We start from the raw sequence: 19,046 nt of genomic DNA, 5'->3' as shown, positions 1-19,046 counted from the left end.
CAAATTCTTTTCTCTTTCTTAACATTTTAGGAGGAATTTCCTTCATCATTATTATATCTTGTCCTAATATTTGAAATTTATTTTTATAAAATGCTTGCAAAATTCCATACCTAATCCTCTTATTTGTAAAATAAATAACCACATCTCTCGGTAAACACTTCTGCCTTGCCCACCAAGAATTAACACGATAAATTTTTTCAATATTAACTTCAAAATCTTCTGATTCCACTCCCTCTATCTGAGCAAAGGCCTGAATAAAAATCTCTTTCAAATTTTCTCCTTTACCCTCTTTTAATCCTCTCACCCTTATAGCATATTCCATTAATTTATATTGTAATATAAGCCTTTCTTCATCTGCTTTATCAGCCTTAACCTGAATATCATCTATTTTATTTTCTAAATTCAAATTAATTTGAACTTCATCTATTTTCCTTTGCAAATCTAAATTAATTTGGTTAAATTCATTCAGTCTTTCTTCTGTCTGTGTACTAGATAACAATAATGGGGTAATTGATTCCTTTAATTTTTTCATCTCCCTGCTCTGCTCTTCCATCAAATCTTTAAAATCCAGTATTTCTTTCTCCATTTCATTAAATTTTTGATCTATTTCTGAAAGATGAGCCTCCATAAGCTCCTGTAAAAAATTCCTTAGACTTTCTTTAATATCCTCTCTCAATTTCCGTACCTGAAGTGAAGAAATTTCCAATATTTTAGAAGTGGTTAAATCTCTTTGCTTAAAAGCCATTTTTAAACTAAGTAATATCAAAAAGAAGAAAAAAGAAAGGGGGGAATAAAAAGAAAAAAAACCCAATAAGTTTTTCTTCTTAAACACTGTAAGAAAAAGATAATAAAAAAAAAGAATAGATTTTTTAAAAAAAGAATTCCATTTAAAAAAAAAATCTTGTTATTTTCTTCTTAAAGGTTCCACGCCAACAATTGTAATCAGCATTTCCTTAGCTTTCACTTTCAAAACACAAAACGCCATCTTTCTTCATTTCCACTCTTGAATACGAATAACTTCTCTGTCAGGGAGTTAAAATCATCTTACAATCCAATGCTGGCCCTCCTGCAATCGGCTTTTTCCGTGTTGACAGTTTATCAAATAATCCTCTCCAGTCACGGAGATGGACACTGCGTTTTGTTCTGCTTTTGCAGAAGCGTTCTGGATTCTGGAGCTTTTTTTGAACTATAGAAGGAGCGTTCCCAACAAACCACCAGAAATCATTCTGGGGCTTTTCTTGGGGGCTCAACTTCAGTTCAAATGCTCATCTCTTCCCTCCCTCCAAGGGCAGAGATTTACGAGCTGTTGACAGCAGATTAACGCTGTCTAAACAGCTCTCACAGAATCACAAAGAACGGGCGGACTGAGATCGCCCGCCATTTAACACAGCGGAGCCAACCCGGAAGCCCCTATCTCACCCAGTTTCAATGTTCTGTCCCTACACCACTCCTGCACAATCTTGGGTCCCGATTGTCCCGGCTTTGTGACTGCCAGCAATGGCAGTTGTGCCTGTTGCCATTCTGAAGAGCTTGCTTCAGACCTAATGATGAATTTGTGGATTCCTTGTGGCCAGTGAAGCACCTCTCCTTCCTTCACCTACCCTAGAAGGAGGCTATGACCTCGAAAGGTCTCCCGGCAGCGGTTACCAGCTGGATTTTTGTGGCACTCAGCAGAGCCCACTATTTTCCAGCTGTTCTCGCCTTGGCTGCAACCAGAATTCCTTTCTTCATTTCTGTCTCTAGACCTACTTGTGACTGTTCTATGCTCTGCTCCAATAACTAGAGGATCTGAGAGTCTCCTCATCCAGCTAACAAACTTATTTAAATATTTAACTATTGTTAAATATGTAACTATTCCTACCTTTTTTTAAAGAAGTACCTCAGAGCATATAGTTCAAATTCACCATCGGTGATACAAACTAGTTTTCTTTGTAATGAGTGGAATTTGAAAGCTAGATTAAACTACAAATGGTTGTTGCTACTGTTATTAGTATCTTTCTGAAGATTTCTGAAAAGGAGCAAATATAACAAACACATTAGACTGTTTTCTTCCTATACATACTTTTAATCCACCCCAATAGGGTTCAATCTCTTGAACAAACCCATTTTGGAGTAAATTATTGTATATACAATATCTGATAATAATCAGATACTTGGCCAGCAAGATTTCTTCCATCATGTCACTGTCTTTCTATTTTGTTGTTCTATTCTTGTTATTCTGTATTCTGTGTTCTAAAGTTTTTCATGGTGAGCAGGAAGATATGTATCCTCCATTACTCTGTATAAGTATAAGTGATTGTGTGTAGAGGTAGTCCTCAATTTACAACCATAATTGAGCCTGCCTATAACGGTCATAAGTTGTGACAGTCATAAAGCTGATTGTTCATGTGACTAATCCAATTTTATGACCTTTTTTGCAGCAGTTTTAAAGCAAATGATGCAGTTGTAAAGCAAATCTATTGTTCACTATAGATATTTTTGCTAAAAGATGTTAATGAATCCCGATTTTCCGCAAAATATCATAAAAGTGCAAAGCACACTGCAAACATCCATAAATGAAGGCTGTTGCGAAGAGCCCAACATGCAGTCCTGTGACTGTGGGGTGGGGCAGCCATCAGAACATTGGAACTGAGTTGTAAGTTGCCTTGGAGAGGTCCGTTGCACCTTCAAACATTCACTAAGCAAATGTTAATAAACCGATGACTATCTGCCTAGTATATGCAGACATTCTGTGAAGCAGAATCCACTTTTAAAAAGTGGTGGAATCTGTTTTATCTTTTCTAAATTAAAAGATAAATTAAAAGATACCTGATGTCAGCTTTGGAAGCCATATTAGGCAGGAAGCTTCCATGCTGCCACCTTCTCATGTGTGGGAAAGTAGGAGGGGGGATTTAGTAGAGGGGTTGTCTTTAGACATAATAGCATTCTTTTTTTTTTTAATTGAAAAAGTTTTAAAAAACAAAAACATTTTTTCCCCTTTTCCCCCCCTCCCCCCTCACAACCCCCTCCCCCCCGTCCCTTCACCCCTTCCCGGGTCAATCACAAGGTATTATTATACATGACATAATAGCATTCTTCCTGTCAGTCAAGGTCAGGCCGATCCTGCATCTGGAGAAGGAGTGGTCGGAGTGCTGTCTCGAGATGGGATGAATGGTGATTGGAGCATGTGATTGACTGAGGAGTGAGGGGATGGTTTGGGAGGTTTTGATTTACTGAGGCAAAACCCGGACCTCTCAGATTCGGGTTTTCCCAGGTGTGCCAGTTTACCTATTCTAGTAAATAGAACTTTGAAAAATGCTTCAGAGTTTTTACTTGGAGTTGGGGCTTTTCTAGAATGCTGACATGAACCTAAATCTGCCTAAAGCATAACAGCACCCCGAAAGGGGGCTGTCAGGGGTGCTGAGCCCCCGCATCTACCTAAACCTCAGGTGGTTTGAAGACTCAGTGAAAATGGAGGAGAAAGAAGAGATCACAGAGGGGCCTGTGGGGACGGATATTGAAGGATTTATTGACACCCTGTATTCTCCTTCTGAAAAAATGGTGCAAGCCATTGAGGCTGCAGAGGAGGCCCGAAGACTAGGCACTTGGCCCAAGGAGTTGGATTCCTGGAAAAGTTACCAGTCTAATTCAACTCCAGAAAGGGGACCAGAGGAGAGACCACCTGGATATCGTGCCACTCCGAACCCAATGAAGTCACCCCAGGAGCCAGAGTGGAGAAGGGGGACAATTTTGGGATCCGGAGATTCCTGGAACTGGACCCTGTTGCCCCCATCGTGAAGCCAATCATTAACTGGGCTCCCTGAGCATTTTGAACAGATGGAAGTGGGAAGTTATGCACCCCCCTCCCAACCTCCTCAAGTGAGATGGAGCTTAGTGCAACCTACGTTCACCTTCCCCGACCCAGGACCTGGCGGAGGAATTAGTGGGGCTCAGGCACCTCTCCACCCAGCCAGGGATGAAACGAGGAGCGGCTCAGCACAGCATGGCCATCTGGCAGCTGGGAGACATCAGACACAGCTGGCATGGGGAATGTAAAACCCCCTGCTGGCCCCACTCACCAGCCTGCCTTTGTGCTACCTCCTGCTGAATGTATCCCCCCAGGCTGAGGATTCTATCCCAGCCAGGGGTGGGTCCGGTATCAGTGGTCTCCAGCATCATATGCTCCAATTTTCCAGGGATCCCCATGGTCCCAATATGGCCCAACAATCCCAGCACTGCTGGGGGACGGTAATCCAGCAGCCGGCTGGAGTTCCCCCCCTCTCTGCAGCCCAACAAGCAGCTCAGCTGCTGGTCCCTGTCCCTCAGCAGGCTGCCATCCAGCAACCAGCAGCAGCTCCACCACAGGTTTCACTCAGCCACCCGTCACCTAACGGATCCGCTGAAAAATTGAACACAATGGTGGAACAATACATTAGATGTTATGTAAACTATCAACAAGAAAACTGGGCAGAGTTATTACTGTTCACAGAAGTGGCTTATAATAATGCAGTACACAATAGTACAGGGTTGACTCCTTTTCAAATAACTACGGGCATGGATTTTGTGCCGATGCCTGAGCTGCCAAGAAAGCCATCCACTTTCATGTCCCTAACAGAATGGATGAACTCATTATAAAAGGGTTGGGAAAATACTAAGAAAGCTTTAGCTGAATCAGCGGAAAAACATAAGGCCCAGGCAGACAAACACTGGTCTCTCCAACCACCTTTCCGAATAGGAGATAAGGTATATTTGTCAACCAAATACCTAAGACTGAGGTTACCTACCAAGAAGTTTGGAGCCAAATTCATAGGTCCCTTCCCTATAGTGAAAGTGATTAACCCAGTGACTGTCCAACTTAGCCTCCCTCACATATTAGGGAAAGTACACCCAGTTTTTCACAGTAGCTTATTGAAACCAGCAAGAGGATCTAACTGAAGGCCCTTATCAGCTGCTCCCCCCACTCCTTTAGTAGTACAAGGGTAAACTCATTATGAAGTTAAGAAGATCCTTGACTCTAGACTATACAGGAGTAGGTTACAATATTTGGTACACTGGAAAGGGTACCTGTTGTCTGAAGCTACTTGGGTGAAAAGGTGGAATGCGAATGCTGATAGACTAGTGAAGCAATTTCATGATAAATTCACTGAGAAACCAAAGAGGGGGGAGGGGGGGTTAAGAGATTTTATGTACAAGGCGTTAACCCCTTCTTTTGTGTTTTGTATGTTTTATTTTTCAGGGTGTGTTTTTTTCTGTGGGGGAGGACACCTGTCAGCTTTGGAAGCCATATTGGCTGGAAGCTTCCATGCTGCCACCTTCTCATGTGGGAAAGTAGGAGGGGGATTTAGTAGAGGGGTTGTCTTTAGACATAATAACATTCTTCCTGTTGGTCAAGGTCAGGACGATCCTGCATCTGGAGAAGGAGTGGTCGGAGTGATGTCTCGAGATGGGACAGTTGACAATTGGAGCATGTGATCGACTGAGGAGTCAGGGGAAGGTCTTGAGGGTTTTGGTTTACTGAGGGAAAACCCGGCTCTCTCAGATTCAGATTTTCCCAGATGTGCCAGTTTACCTATCCTAGTAAATAGAACTTTGAAAAATGCTTGCTTCAGAGTTTTTACTTGGAGTTGGGGTTTTTCTGGAATGCTGACACACATAATCTCAGTGCCCCCCCCCCAATTTTTCTTCTCTTTAAACAATACGGGGCAGCCACCCTGGATTTCGCAGGCTCGATGAACCCTCTGGCTAGGTTGGTATCAATGTACTTCCACAGCTCAGTCATTTCAGCAGGCATCATGGAATACACCTGATATATTAAAAGAAGTACTGAACTTTGTGTTGCAGGACAATCTACATGGATTGCAATACTCTTTTTTTTTTGGACTTCAGGAATTAATGGAAAATAAAATCATTTGATTTGCACCATCATTTGATTTGTATTTTTAATGCAATACACGTAGTCCTCGAGTTAGAATGGTTTGTTTAGTCTCTGTTTGAAATTACAACAGCACTGAAAAAAGTGACTTATGAAGTTTTCACACATGACCATTGCATCATTCCCGTGATCACGTGATTTACATTCAGATGCTTGACAACTGGCTCATATATGATAGTTGCAGTGTCCCAGGGTCATGTGACCATCTTTTGCGACCTTCTGACAAGCAAAGTTAGTGGGGTAGCCAGATTCACTCAGGCTAATTCACTGCTGACTGCCAGGAGTTCAATTCTGACCAACTCAAGGTTGACTCAGCCTTCTATCCTTCCAAGGTCAGTAAAATGAGGACCCAGATTGTTGGGGCCAATGTGCTGTTGTAAACTGCTTAGAGAGGGCTGTAAAGCACTATGAAGCTGTATGTAAGTCTAAGCGCTATTGCTACTAATTTAACAACTGCAGGGATTCACATAACAAATGTGGCAAGAAAAGTCATAAAATGGGACAAAACTCACTTAATAAATTTCTCGCTTAGGAACATAAATTCTGAGCTCAATTGTGGTCATAAGTCAAGGACTAGATGTACAATATAATTGACAGTTTACAAACCAATATTCAAATCAAAATTAAATTATAATTCATTTTTGTACTCCACTTTTATCAATGCACAGTAACTATAGTAGAAGACCTATTTAACATATGTTTAACATATAGAACTAAAATATTTAGTAGAGATGAGGGAAAAAATCAGGAAATAGATTAAAATAAATATATATAATTCCTTCCCAGACAGAATGATGTAAGGAACCTGACTCATTTTAAATATTTGTTCTTCTTACTAGCTTTCTAGATGTTGAGTTGTGCTGCTTGTAATACTAGGGGTTCGGCAGTTGCATATACGGGAAGAAGAAATAATGCACTGAGAAAGTAAATATAAGTAAACAAAGTAAGCATAAGGCAACAAGACCTGAGGAGGAATGATGACTATATATGCCATATCTACTTCCTTCGTGTCCTGTCTTCTAGTGACCTGCTAAGGAAATGAGTTTTGTTTTATACACTAATGAATCAAAAAATGCAGAACACAGACTGGTCCCAAGTGTGCTTCCATAACAATCTCCATGCATGCTTGTTAGCTGTAACGGTGAGTACTAGCTCCCAGTCTCCCAATTACCTCTAATTGGATAATCCCAGGCACTCATTGTGATGTAATCTATCAAAGCTCTCATGTTCTCAGTTCTTGTTGCCTTCCCTGGTTAAATAGCCTGTCGCTTTAAAATTCTGTTGTTAGATTTCCTCTCAGCATTCTGTATTACCTTCACAGTATTTAGCTGCCTTTGGGGTTTCTTTTTCTTTTCTTTTTTTCCCCTTCCATTCGTGTCCAATTGATCTCAAATTCTCAGAGGTCTCCTGGGTAGTGTCCCTGCTGTTTTCTTCCCAGGGTTTTCAGAAGTGCCTTTGCCTCTTTCCCAGGGCTGAGAGAAACTAACTAGCCCAAGGTCACCCAGCTAGCTTCATGCCTCAGATGGGACTAGAACTCAGGTCTCCTTGTTTCTATCCTTATGCTTTACACCAGAGGTGTCAAATTCGCAGCCCATGGACCAGATGCATCACTTGCTGGCCACGGTTTAGCAAAGTGGGGGAAAGTTGCAATGCGTCACGTGATGACATGTCGGTGCGAGTTTGACACCCCTGCTTTACACCAAACTGGCTCTTTACAGGGTTGCTAACTGGGAATGGAGAGAGAGGATGTTGAAGACAAATGTGCTTGGAAGCATTTCTTTGTTCACTAATTTCCCATTTGATTCTTAGAATGGGCATTCTTTAAATATGAGCTCAGAAATTTTCCTTTGGTTTTTTTTAATATAGAACTATATTAACTCACCGCCCTGAGTCTTCGGAGAAGGGCGGTATAAAAATATGAATGAATGAATGAATGAATGAATGAATGAATGAATGAATAAATAAATAAATAAATAAATAAATAAATAAATAAATAAATATAGTGCTATTTTCCATCCTTAGGTTCTAATTTTGACATTGGATAGAAAACTTTTTAATGTCTGCAACAATCCAAAACCTGTTAAAATCCTTTAAATGATATTGTATTCGTGCTTTTTGCTTTTTCTAAATCAATTCCTGTTATTAGTTTTTGAAAAAAGTGTACCATTAAGAAAGCAATTACTTAATGCACTTATAAATCATTATTTTTATATTGTTTAATTGATGGGCAGTTGGTTTAAAAAAGTATATCATTGATGAATTCATTAATAAAAAGCTGAAGTTTTTATCATATAATATTGTGTTTGATCTATTGTTTTTTTTCTGATTAAAATGCAGGAAGAAATGTGTTGTTTACTAATGTAATGCTATTGGAGGTTTTAGGCTATGACATCTTTTCGGGAATATATTCTCATTTGGAGACAATTCCTGGAATTAGGGATTTTCAGTCATTATAGGATCCTAAAACTTTTCACATTAAAATTAATACAAGTTTTATAATGGTTTTAATGGTTTCTTGGAAATGATGCTGCATGCCTTTTAACACTGTAATGTACTTTTTTTAAAATTTAAAGACCTTAGATCTTAGATACATCATGTTCACAAACTGTAACTGAAAATGAACCAGAGGCTAAAACTTCAATGCAACAGCAAAGATGTCTGCTCAGTACAGTACCATTAATCTATTTTCTTTTTCTCTTTCTTGCTTTTCTTCTTTCTCTTCAATAGAAGTGGAACAAAAAGGTAATTAAATAGCTTTCACCTGTTTTATACATATACTCATTCTAAGCAATTCGGGGATAAAATGTTAAATGCTTGAATGTTAGTTGAAGCTCTTTCATCATTAACCTACACCACTTTAATCTCTTTTATTAAAGATTTGGTCAGGGAAGGAGTGGCTGCTATTTAATACTAACACGTCATCTTTTTGCAAGAAATATTTAATAATACCATTCTTCTTTCCTACAGATTGTTTTAACAACTATAATGTATTCCTTCTGCTTCCTCACAATTTATGGGAAGCATATGAAATAATTTGCAAGAATACTCACATACTGTAGCATTGAAATTTGTTTTTGTATAATATTTAATATTAAATATTAAAAGGTACAATCCCATGCATGCCTACTTATAAGTAACTTTTTGGACTTCAGTGGTATATCTTTTTGAGTGCGTACAAGCTATAGCTTCGAAGTATAAATTGAATGAAGAAGGGTTTGAATAGTTCTACAAAAATTGAAAAGCTACATTTTCTGTACTGTATTTGGTTTGATGCCTAGTACAGTTGAACAGACAGCAAAGGATCAAGACCACACTGCATAGTTTATTCTCTTACTATCTGTGTTCACTTGACTGAAGGCTCCCACTTTTGGGAGAATTTGGATCTATAAGTACATAGGAAACATGTATTTCTGCATTTGAGTGTATACTGTACAAACTTAATATAGATTTCTGAAGATCTAGGATAAAGTTGATTGCTATACTTATTACACATTTTGATGTTGAAGTTTGCATTATCAAAACCATGAAAAATATAATGGTACAGTATCACTTATTTAATAATGAATTTATTTATGCACTTACTTGCTTATTTTACTCATTTATTTATTATTGTTTGAAACTGAGCCTTGCAGTTCTCAGGGCAATGAATAATCAATTGAAATTATATTAAGAAAAACCAAGCAATATAAAAGAAAGCATAGGAATTGTCAGTGCAAAATCACTAGCAACAATAAAAAGAAGTAACATTAAATGTATCTATAAACTCACACCAATGAAACAGGCCATAAAAAAAGGTCTCAAACCACTAAAATTGTTTTTAAATGCTGGAAATAGAGAGCATTAAAAAAACCACAACAATATAGATGCCAGACAAAGGCATTTTAGAAACAGGCCTTCATCTCTTTTGTGACTTCCCTTCTTTGGTGAGAGCAGATTGAGATACCTATAAATTTTTGAAGGCCCAAATGATTCTTCAGGATACATCCTTTAATGCTGTTTTGTCTAGACTGAATCTTAGTTTATTAGGTCTTTAATTGATTCTTTATTCTGTTTCTGAATATCAATTGCCTTATTTGTATTAAGAAAGGAGGACTGGGTGCCACCGGCAGCATATTGATAATAATATGCATATTTAAAAGCTCAGGAAATAAAGTCCGGAGGAACCCATTTCATAATTTCCTTGAAATAAACAGTCATCTCCTCAGTGCCACTTTTGGAATTAGCTATCCAAATAGGAGAGGAACCATTGTGCTAACTTCTTCTTCATCCCAATTTGTTCATAAAGTGAATGGGATTAAAAGTTATTGAGAGAAAATGACTTTAATCCAAAAGTGCCCGGTGAGGGGTAACATGCTATAATTGTTTTAAATTTTCAAACTGCACTATTAATAATTTGTTAAACTTGAATGGCTCTTTAATAACAGCATGCTCACAGCTTCTTTTGAAGGGGCTGGGGCAGTCCTTGTTCCTTATGGCAGTTCCAGTGTCATCCAGTTAACTGAGAAATCACAAGTGGATTGGTAACTGTAGACTAGTTTTTTCATCATGGTAGAGGTGACCCTGGGCCAGACTCCTTTGAGGAGTATTACACATAGGTGTGCACACAAATACATGGTGCCTCTCCAGCTTTTTACTCTTCACTCTGGCAATTTTTTTCAACCTTTAAGAACTAACCAAGCAGACGCTAAATAACTAGCTAAGAGAGTATTTCTTAATTTTCACCTGAGTATAAATTTGTTTCATTGAACACAAAAATGCCCTTGTGTGGGCACTTGCAGCTTTCATTTTAAATATACATTTTTTTATACCTCCTTCCATTTTCAATGCAAAGATGAAGGGACTTGTTTCCCCTACAATTTGCTCAGTTCAAAGGTCTGGTATTTACTATGCCTGGGAATGCCTATGGTTAAGATTACAGAAAGAGGGATGAGGAAAGTGTGCCTATTTATAATCATAACTTGAAAAGAACTAATATAAAAATAAATTATCTTAGTAATCAGTTCAAACACTCCCATTTTAAATGTATTCATAGTGATATCTTTTAGTGACAGTCCAAAGTGTTCAGTATTTGATTTTGAAAGGGATCCTTTAGGGCACTTCCACAACATCAGTGTTTCTGTCACCCCTCAACCACACAAAAGGAAATAAATTGCCAGGGAACTTTTCCATTCATGTTTTTTAGTATATCAACTGTGCAGATTTGTCTGATGTTCTGTAAAGGAAAAAAAAAGAGGTTGCAGAGTCAGAAATGAAAGTTCTGAGAATCAGAACTCAGTTCCCAAAAGAAAGTGATATTCAAAGCTAATCATGAAGCTATAGAGAGTGTTGGGTGAAGGTGCTTCTATAGTCCCAGTGCAAAGGAATATTACTGTAGAAAGAAAGGGAATACATCTTTCTTTGAAATTATATATTTTTTTTAAAAAGATTGAAAGAAAGAGACAGTAATTTTCTAAATAGTAGCATGAAAGCTGAAAGTTTTGTTCCTACTTTGAGCTGCTATTGCATTTTAGCCATTCTTCTTTTGAGGGACAAAGGATATTTGCTGAGAATATACAGGTCCAGGGATCCTTAGAAATTCAGTCTGACTCTAAGGTTGTCAGACCTTTTGGCTTGCCTGGGCCACTTTGAGTGAAGAGGAATTGTCTTAGGCCAAATATAAAATATAACTAATAATCACCTAATAATGTTAAAAATTTACAATCTTGTGGGGCTACATTTCTAGCTGTCCATATGTGGCCCTTGGCCATTGGTTGGACACACCTGATCTAAGACGCTATATAAGATTAAAAGATGTCTTCTGATTCCTTGAGCCAATCACAAGGTAGCAGAAGTAAAGCAAATTAGGAAAGTCTGGTTTAAACACCACCATCACCGCCTCCCTACACTTAACTAAATATTACATTATTTACTTAGAATTAAGGTTCAGAGCAAGTAGGTTTAGGATGCAAATTGCTGTTGGAAGAAACCAGGCAAACCAAGTAACCAACCCTTTTTCCTCAGGGAACTGTAATTACAGGGATGTGCAATTCTGATTGGCTTGAGGGCCAAACACAATAAGCAGGGACAGGGCTGCCCTCAGGAACTCTAAAGGGTGAAATGGGTGCCTTGTATGTCAGTTGGGGTTTGGTTAGTGGGAAAGGCTGGAAAAGCACCAAAGAGGTCAGCATCTGTTGCCAGTTTCTAAATGGAGCTGACTTAGAATTGGAATATTGACATAGACATACCAAGTAAAGTTTCTATCCTGCTTCCTTCTCTGCCTTATTTTTCAGCCATGGCTGTTGCTGAGGTCAGATCTCTTACAAAAGTCTTGGCATCTCAGTTTCAATATTAATGTATTCTATTCTATTCTATTTTGATTTCTATACCGCCCTTCTCTCGAAGGACTCAGGGCGGTGTACAGGCAAAAATAAAACAAACAGTGCAATATATAATTTAAAATGCAATTAAAAAACTTATTTTAAAATTGGCCTGAAAATTAAAATATACAGTGAGCTAAAAACCCCATTTAAAATTAGTTAATAAAAATTTTAAAAATTTGATAAAATTCAATTTAAGACAGCCCCGCGCGAATAAAAAGATGTGTCTTCAGTTCGCGACGGAATGTCCAAAGGTCAGGTATTTGGCGTAAACCCGGGGGAAGTTCGTTCCAAAGTGTGGGAGCCCCCACAGAGAAGGACCTTCCCCTGGGGGCCGCCAGCCGACATTGCTTGGCGGACGGCACCCTGAGAAGTCCCTCTCTGTGAGAGCGTACGGGTCGGTGGGAGGCATGTGGTAACAGCAGGCGGTCCCGTAAGTACCCAGGCCCTAAGCCATGTATAATTGTTTTTGAAATGCCAGTCTTAATGCCAAGCTGAGCTTTAGTGAGAGATTGGCCTCAAAAGGTAAGGCTCTGCTGTACAGTTTATGTGGGAACACTTCTTCTGCTCATGCTTTGCTTTGGTCCTTCCAATCCAAGATGATGCCACATTCATTCTTTGAATGTCGTGTAAAAGTAATAATTGAGAGCCCTCCAGGCTCAGTTGCCAGTAGCAAATTTTTGAAGATGGATTAATGCTGTAAGAAAATTCCCCTTCTGCTTCAGTTGCAAACACCATCCAGTATAAGGATTGTCCTAAGGAGAGGAGAACAGGAGAGGAAAGGATTTGCAGGCCATACCTGATATTTTCCATTAATTGATACATACATCCCAGCTGATATTGTTTGCATTTTTATAAACCAACATATTAAACGCAAACACAAATTTTGTGCCATGCCTTGTTTGGCTTAGCTTTAGACAGGATAGGGGAATTCTGTGCATTACACTGTTTTGACTATTTTCATTTTTGCTGGGATAATGGGTACAGAACTTAACGTAATAACTGTATACAAAAAATAGACCTTATCTGAACCAAAAATACAATAACATTGTAATGCAATGGATTACATTCTGAAAATTTAAGTACAGGTAGTTCTCAACTTATGACCACAACTGGGACCAAAATTTCCATTGTTAAGCAAGGCCTGTTAAGTGAGCTACACCCAATTTTATGACCTTTTTGCCATACAATTGTGGTTGCTAAGCAAACTTAGTTTTCCCCATTGATTTTGCTGGTTGAAGCTGGCTGAGACAGTCACAAATGATGATCACATGACCCTGGGCCACTGCAACCATCATTGCCAAGTGTGCAGATTTTGATCATGTGACTATCAGAATGGTGTGATACTTGCAAGGGCAAGGACTGATCATAAATTACTTTTTTCAAGGCCATTGTAACTTTGAGTGATTGCTAAACGAATGGCTATAAGTCAAGGACTACCTGTACAATAGTTAATCATGTAGCAAAGTTGGCATTTAAAAATGTTTCTTAAAAAGAAATGGAATTATATCTAAAACCATATTTTGGTATTGGAGGGAAATAATAGTTACAAGATCTGTGGGATGGAACATCTCAGCAGGTCAGTCTTGGCAGTTATGAATTGCTTAAGTAATGTTTTTATTTCTATGTATTTCAGAGGACATTTTACTGTTTTAACTTAGTCTCCCTGTATCGCATTTCGCTTTTTCCTTTTTATTGCTACTATTTTTTTCCTTCCTCAGGACAAATTCTTTTAATTGTTTATTATTTGCTATGGATTCATTCTGAATGTATTTATGTGGTAGTTTCCCAGCCCTTTTTAATATTTAAACTGCACACCATAAGAATGATTTCTCTGAAATAGAGTTTAAATGTCTTTTAAGTTGCTTTTTCTGGTTTTATAGCAGTATATGTTGTATATGTCATGTCAAAGTTAAAATTTATAATCCCTATAAATTTCCCCTTATAACCTTTTTAGTGCAGAGCACCGTTCATGTATTTTCAGAGTTAGGAGAAGACTGATATTTTTAGTTCTTCTCCTGGAACTTGAGTTATAAATGTCTAAGTGCCAAGAAAAAGTCTTCTATCACATTTAATAATCAATTTTACTTTTAACCTCTTCCTTCCCTTCAGTTTTTCTTTGCCCTGGACTACTAAAAGGAGTATACCAGAGTGAACATTTATTTGAATCTGATCACCAGTCAGGAGCCTGGTGTAAGGATCCACTGCAAGCTTCTGACAAGATTTACTACATGCCATGGACACCATACAGAACTGACACTCTGACGGAATATTCTTCCAAAGATGATTTCATTGCTGGAAGGCCAACTACTACTTACAAGCTCCCACACAGAGTGGATGGCACAGGGTTTGTGGTGTACGATGGGGCTTTATTCTTCAACAAAGAAAGAACAAGGAACATTGTCAAATTTGATCTACGGACAAGAATAAAAAGTGGGGAAGCTATCATTGCTAATGCCAACTATCACGATACATCCCCTTATAGATGGGGAGGCAAATCTGATATAGACCTGGCTGTTGATGAGAACGGTCTTTGGGTGATCTATGCAACAGAACAAAATAATGGTAAAATAGTCATTAGTCAGCTAAACCCTTATACCTTGAGGATTGAAGGGACATGGGATACATCCTATGATAAAAGGTCAGCTTCCAATGCATTCATGATCTGTGGCATTTTATATGTAGTGAAATCTGTGTATGAAGACGATGATAATGAAGCTACAGGAAATAAAATTGACTATATATACAACACTGAACAAAGCAAGGAAAGTGTAGTGGATGTTCCATTTCCAAATTCATATCAGTATATTGCTGCAGTGGATTATAATCCAAGGGATAACCTTCTTTATGTATGGAACAACTACCATGTGGTTAAATATTCATTGGATTTTGGACCAATGGACAGCAGAACAGGTAAGGTTCTTTGATAAGTTTTATTTTCTGTCATCTTTTGATTTGCAACCAATTTAGTCCATGGCTAAGGCCAAACTTTTTCCTTCCATTAAAAGCAGCAGGATGGGAGTTTGACTAGGAAATAGATCAAAAAGGTTTATCTGTGAGTGTTTTTCTTTCACCTTAAACATCCTTCCTCTCCTTGACTACTACTCCAGTGGAGATGAGATAGATAATGATGGGATTCATGTAACCCTTTATGTGATCCCTTAGGAAGTTTCTCATTTATTCAGTTAATATGTTGTCGATACAAGTTATTGTTATTCATTTGCCTTGTCATTTATAGAAACAGAAAACTGACAGCAGAAAAAGACCTAGTGGTCCATTAAGTCTGCACTTTGAAGTTTTTTATTCGTATGGTTTTATTTTTATTTTTGTTAGATGATGAGTATGTGTTTATCCCAAGCATATTTAAACTGAGTTACTGGCCCACTATCCCTGCTGAAAGTTTGTTCCAAGCTTCCACTACCCTTTTTATGAAGTAATACTTTCTAACATTACTTCTGAACTTCCCTCCTGACAGTTTGAGGTTATGCCTTTGTGTTCTTGATTTTTGCTTGATATTGTACAGCCTTACTCATACCTTTAATATATTTAAAGGTTTCAATCATGTCTCCCATTTCTCTTCTGTCCTCTAGACTGTGTATATTCACAATCTCTCTTGATATGTTTTCTCCCTCAGATTTTGCATTATTTTTGTGGGTCATCTCTGGACTCACTCAATGTTATCAATATCTTTTTTAATAAATGAGGTCTCCAGAACTGGACATGGTATTCCAAATGGTGTTATTTAAAGCCCTATATAGATTATGATTTATATTACAATTTAATATTATATGTAAATTCATAAATCGTGCATTATTCAATGAACCATGTTTAAACAAAATGCTTAGTGCCATGCTTGAAATACAGTCATAATCTTAATGAAAGAAAACTTTTGTTTACTTACTAAATTTATATCCTGTCTTTATTTTGTGCAGTTCAAAGTAATAATGCTCCTTCCTCTTCTTATTCCTTTTTCCCATAAAACAACAACTTTGTGACATGGGTTGGGCTGGGAGAACATGGTTGGCCCAAGTCACCCAGCCTGCTTCCATGCCTACCGGAAGGCTTAAACTCGTAGCCGCTCAGATATTCCAAGCTTTTCTAATTGATCAAAATGATTTTTAGTTGATTATCTTAACAACTGCTACATAAATGTTATATTTTCTAGAGCACCATTCACTGTTTAGAAAACAGTATACTGTTGCAGTATTGAACATTTGTATACTGTTGTTTTCTGGAAACTTTAATGTAGATTGAAATGAGATGGTTATTTTCATTAAAAGGAATTAAACCAAGGAATAAAGGAATTCTGCAGAGGATTAGCAGACCATCAATTTTCAGCAGCAGAACAGACAAAATGGGAATTAAATTGAAATACAGAGGAAGGAAATGGACTCATGGTTTGGCAAAGAAAGAAAGGTGCCTTATGTAGTACAGGGAATAGAAAGATAGCCATCAAGATATGTTTTTATTTGTTTTGTTCCTATAGCATTGATTTTTTTTGAAGAGCAACACTTTACCTAATCTCTGGAGTGACATAGAAGAAATCTAAAAATACACAGCTGTGACTCATTTATTGGTAGAATATTGTATCTGTTCCTACACACTATCTTTCAGTACAAACAAATCTGAACTTGTTTATACTAAAGTTTTAAAATATCAATTGGCCCTTATTGCCACCCTGTTCAAAATGTCATTGATGTAGTTGTAGAATACAGAGCTACAGGCAATAATTCTTTATGGTGATAATTGTGTAAGGAAGATCATGAAGGGCATCTTGCAGGTGCTCCGTATATAGTGTAGTCTTTCTTTTCAGTGGCCATAATTGAATAAAAATCCTAAAATATATGTTCCAGTTTTAAAAAGACCCCTAAATGATACAAAATGATACAAAAAAATAAAATAGAATATTTAAAAGAAAAAAAACCCAGCCCAAACTACAGAAACAATAGTCATTGAGACACAAACAAAACATTGCTTAGTAGCAGTGATCATCTCCAAGACTATCAATCTTCAGAGGCTTTCTGGAACAGCCAGATTCTGGAGGTTTGGTTCTCTTTCTTTCTTTCTTTCTTTCTTTCTTTCTTTCTTTCTTTCTTTCTTTCTTTCTCTTTCTTTCTTTCTTTCATTCAAGCATGTATAAAATAACAGATATAAGTATAAATATGATTATGAACACATGAAATGGATACAAATAAATGGGGACAGTAGGACAGGGACAGTAGGCACCTTGGTGCACTTATGCACACCCCTTACATTCGTAGGAATGGGGTGAGGTCAACAGAGGACAGTCTAAGGTTAAAGTTATGGGGCTTTGGGGATAAAACCACAGAGTCAGGAGTGCGTTCTAGGCATTGACCACTCTGTTGCTGAAGTCATATATTCTGCAATCGAGTTTGGAGTTGTGTTCCTGATTATGGGAAAGATAGTACTTCAGAAGTCATTTATCATTCTTACTGGATTAGCAGAAGCTGTTGAGGGAATACGGTCACACAAATATCCAGAGCCTAAGTTGTAGTTGTCAAGTCTGACAGAGGCACAGTTATAAGTTACACAAGATGCTTATATCTCAGTCCAGAGAAGCAGCTCTCATATCCACAGTATTAGTAGTAATAATTTATTAATTGATTGGTGTTGTGGCCATATCAAATCAAATCAAAATAAACTACAGGACCTAATTCCAGGGTAAAATAGATAGAAGGAAATACCCACAGGAATTTCCAGGAACAAGATTAAGAGTCAAAAGTTTATCAACAGACCCAAAGTCTTAGACTATGTAAATACTACCAAAGAATGACAAATTGCAATCCTCAGATCCTACTCATTTTCCTTATCTTCAAGCTTAGAGCCTCTGACTTCTCAAGTCAGAGTGATTCAGAAACCTGCAAGTTACAGAAACTGATTTTTCCAGGTAAAAATTATTGGATCAGAATAATCCCTAGATGCTATTAAGGTAACAAGCATACTTATCACTTCAGAGATAGGAAATTGACATTTTAATCTTGTTTATTATATGATGCTGGATTACATATCATTTACAGCTCAAAGGAAAGAAAATATAGGAAAATAGGACCCACTATATCATAAAGGAAAAACAAACTGAGGTATATTGTTTTGGGAAAGAAATGCAAATAAAGGATTATAAATTGTTTCTATACTTTCATTCTTTTGGATTCATTAAGAAGGTGCATTATTTAAAACTAGGCAAAGGTTGCCCTGGTCACAATTTCTACATGCTGATCTGGCAAGAGCCCTGAGTGCAGGAGGACACCCCCCTACCCCCCCATCCCCGCAGCCATGGACTTGCTCTTCAGTAACCCTGTGTAGAGCAGCCCCAATGCATAAATAGTAGCTCTTTTTTCCTAAACAATTTTTTTATTTCTTCCATCCAAACTCATAGAGCTCTCAGGCACCAAGACTGACAGCTTCTCTGGCCTGAACAAGGTTGGCATATGTGGTTTATTTATTTATTTATTTATTTTATTTGATTTTTATACCGCCCTTCTCCCGAAGGACTCAGGGCGGTGTACAGGCATAATAAAACCGAACATACAATATACAAGTTTAAAATATGATTTAAAAAACTTATTTAAATTAGCCCAATAATTAAAATTTACCATACTAAAACCCGTTTAAAATTAATAAAATTCAACATTAAAATCCCAATTTAAGCCAGCCCCGCGCGGATAAAAAGATGAGTCTTGAGTTCGCGACGAAATGTCCGAAGGTCAGGTATTTGGCGTAAACCCGGGGGAAGCTCGTTCCAGAGTGTGGGAGCCCCA

The 19,046-nt window shown here is 37.8% G+C and overlaps 1 protein-coding gene across 11 annotated transcripts in view; it reads left to right on the top strand.

Annotated features, from left to right (window-relative positions):
• Nucleotides 1-19,046, top strand: part of ADGRL3 (adhesion G protein-coupled receptor L3) — a 673,676-nt gene that overhangs the window by 357,014 nt on the left and 297,616 nt on the right. For 7 of the 11 annotated variants that reach the window (XM_058169767.1, XM_058169766.1, XM_058169764.1 and 4 more), the window contains 2 exons: nt 8,639-8,653; nt 14,380-15,180. The exons of 1 other annotated variant lie outside the window; for it this stretch is intronic. In XM_058169767.1, coding sequence (XP_058025750.1) covers nt 8,639-8,653; nt 14,380-15,180 — 816 coding nt within the window. The remainder of the gene's footprint in view (nt 1-8,638; nt 8,654-14,379; nt 15,181-19,046) is intronic. 3 more of the 11 variants (XM_058169775.1, XM_058169768.1, XM_058169769.1) reach the window with 1 other exon arrangement.

Source organism: Ahaetulla prasina, chromosome 2 (assembly GCF_028640845.1).
Source record: "Ahaetulla prasina isolate Xishuangbanna chromosome 2, ASM2864084v1, whole genome shotgun sequence".
In the NCBI taxonomy this organism is placed as follows: domain Eukaryota; kingdom Metazoa; phylum Chordata; class Lepidosauria; order Squamata; family Colubridae; genus Ahaetulla; species Ahaetulla prasina.
Note: the sequence above shows the minus strand (reverse complement) of the source record. Positions and strands in the feature narration are given on the sequence as shown.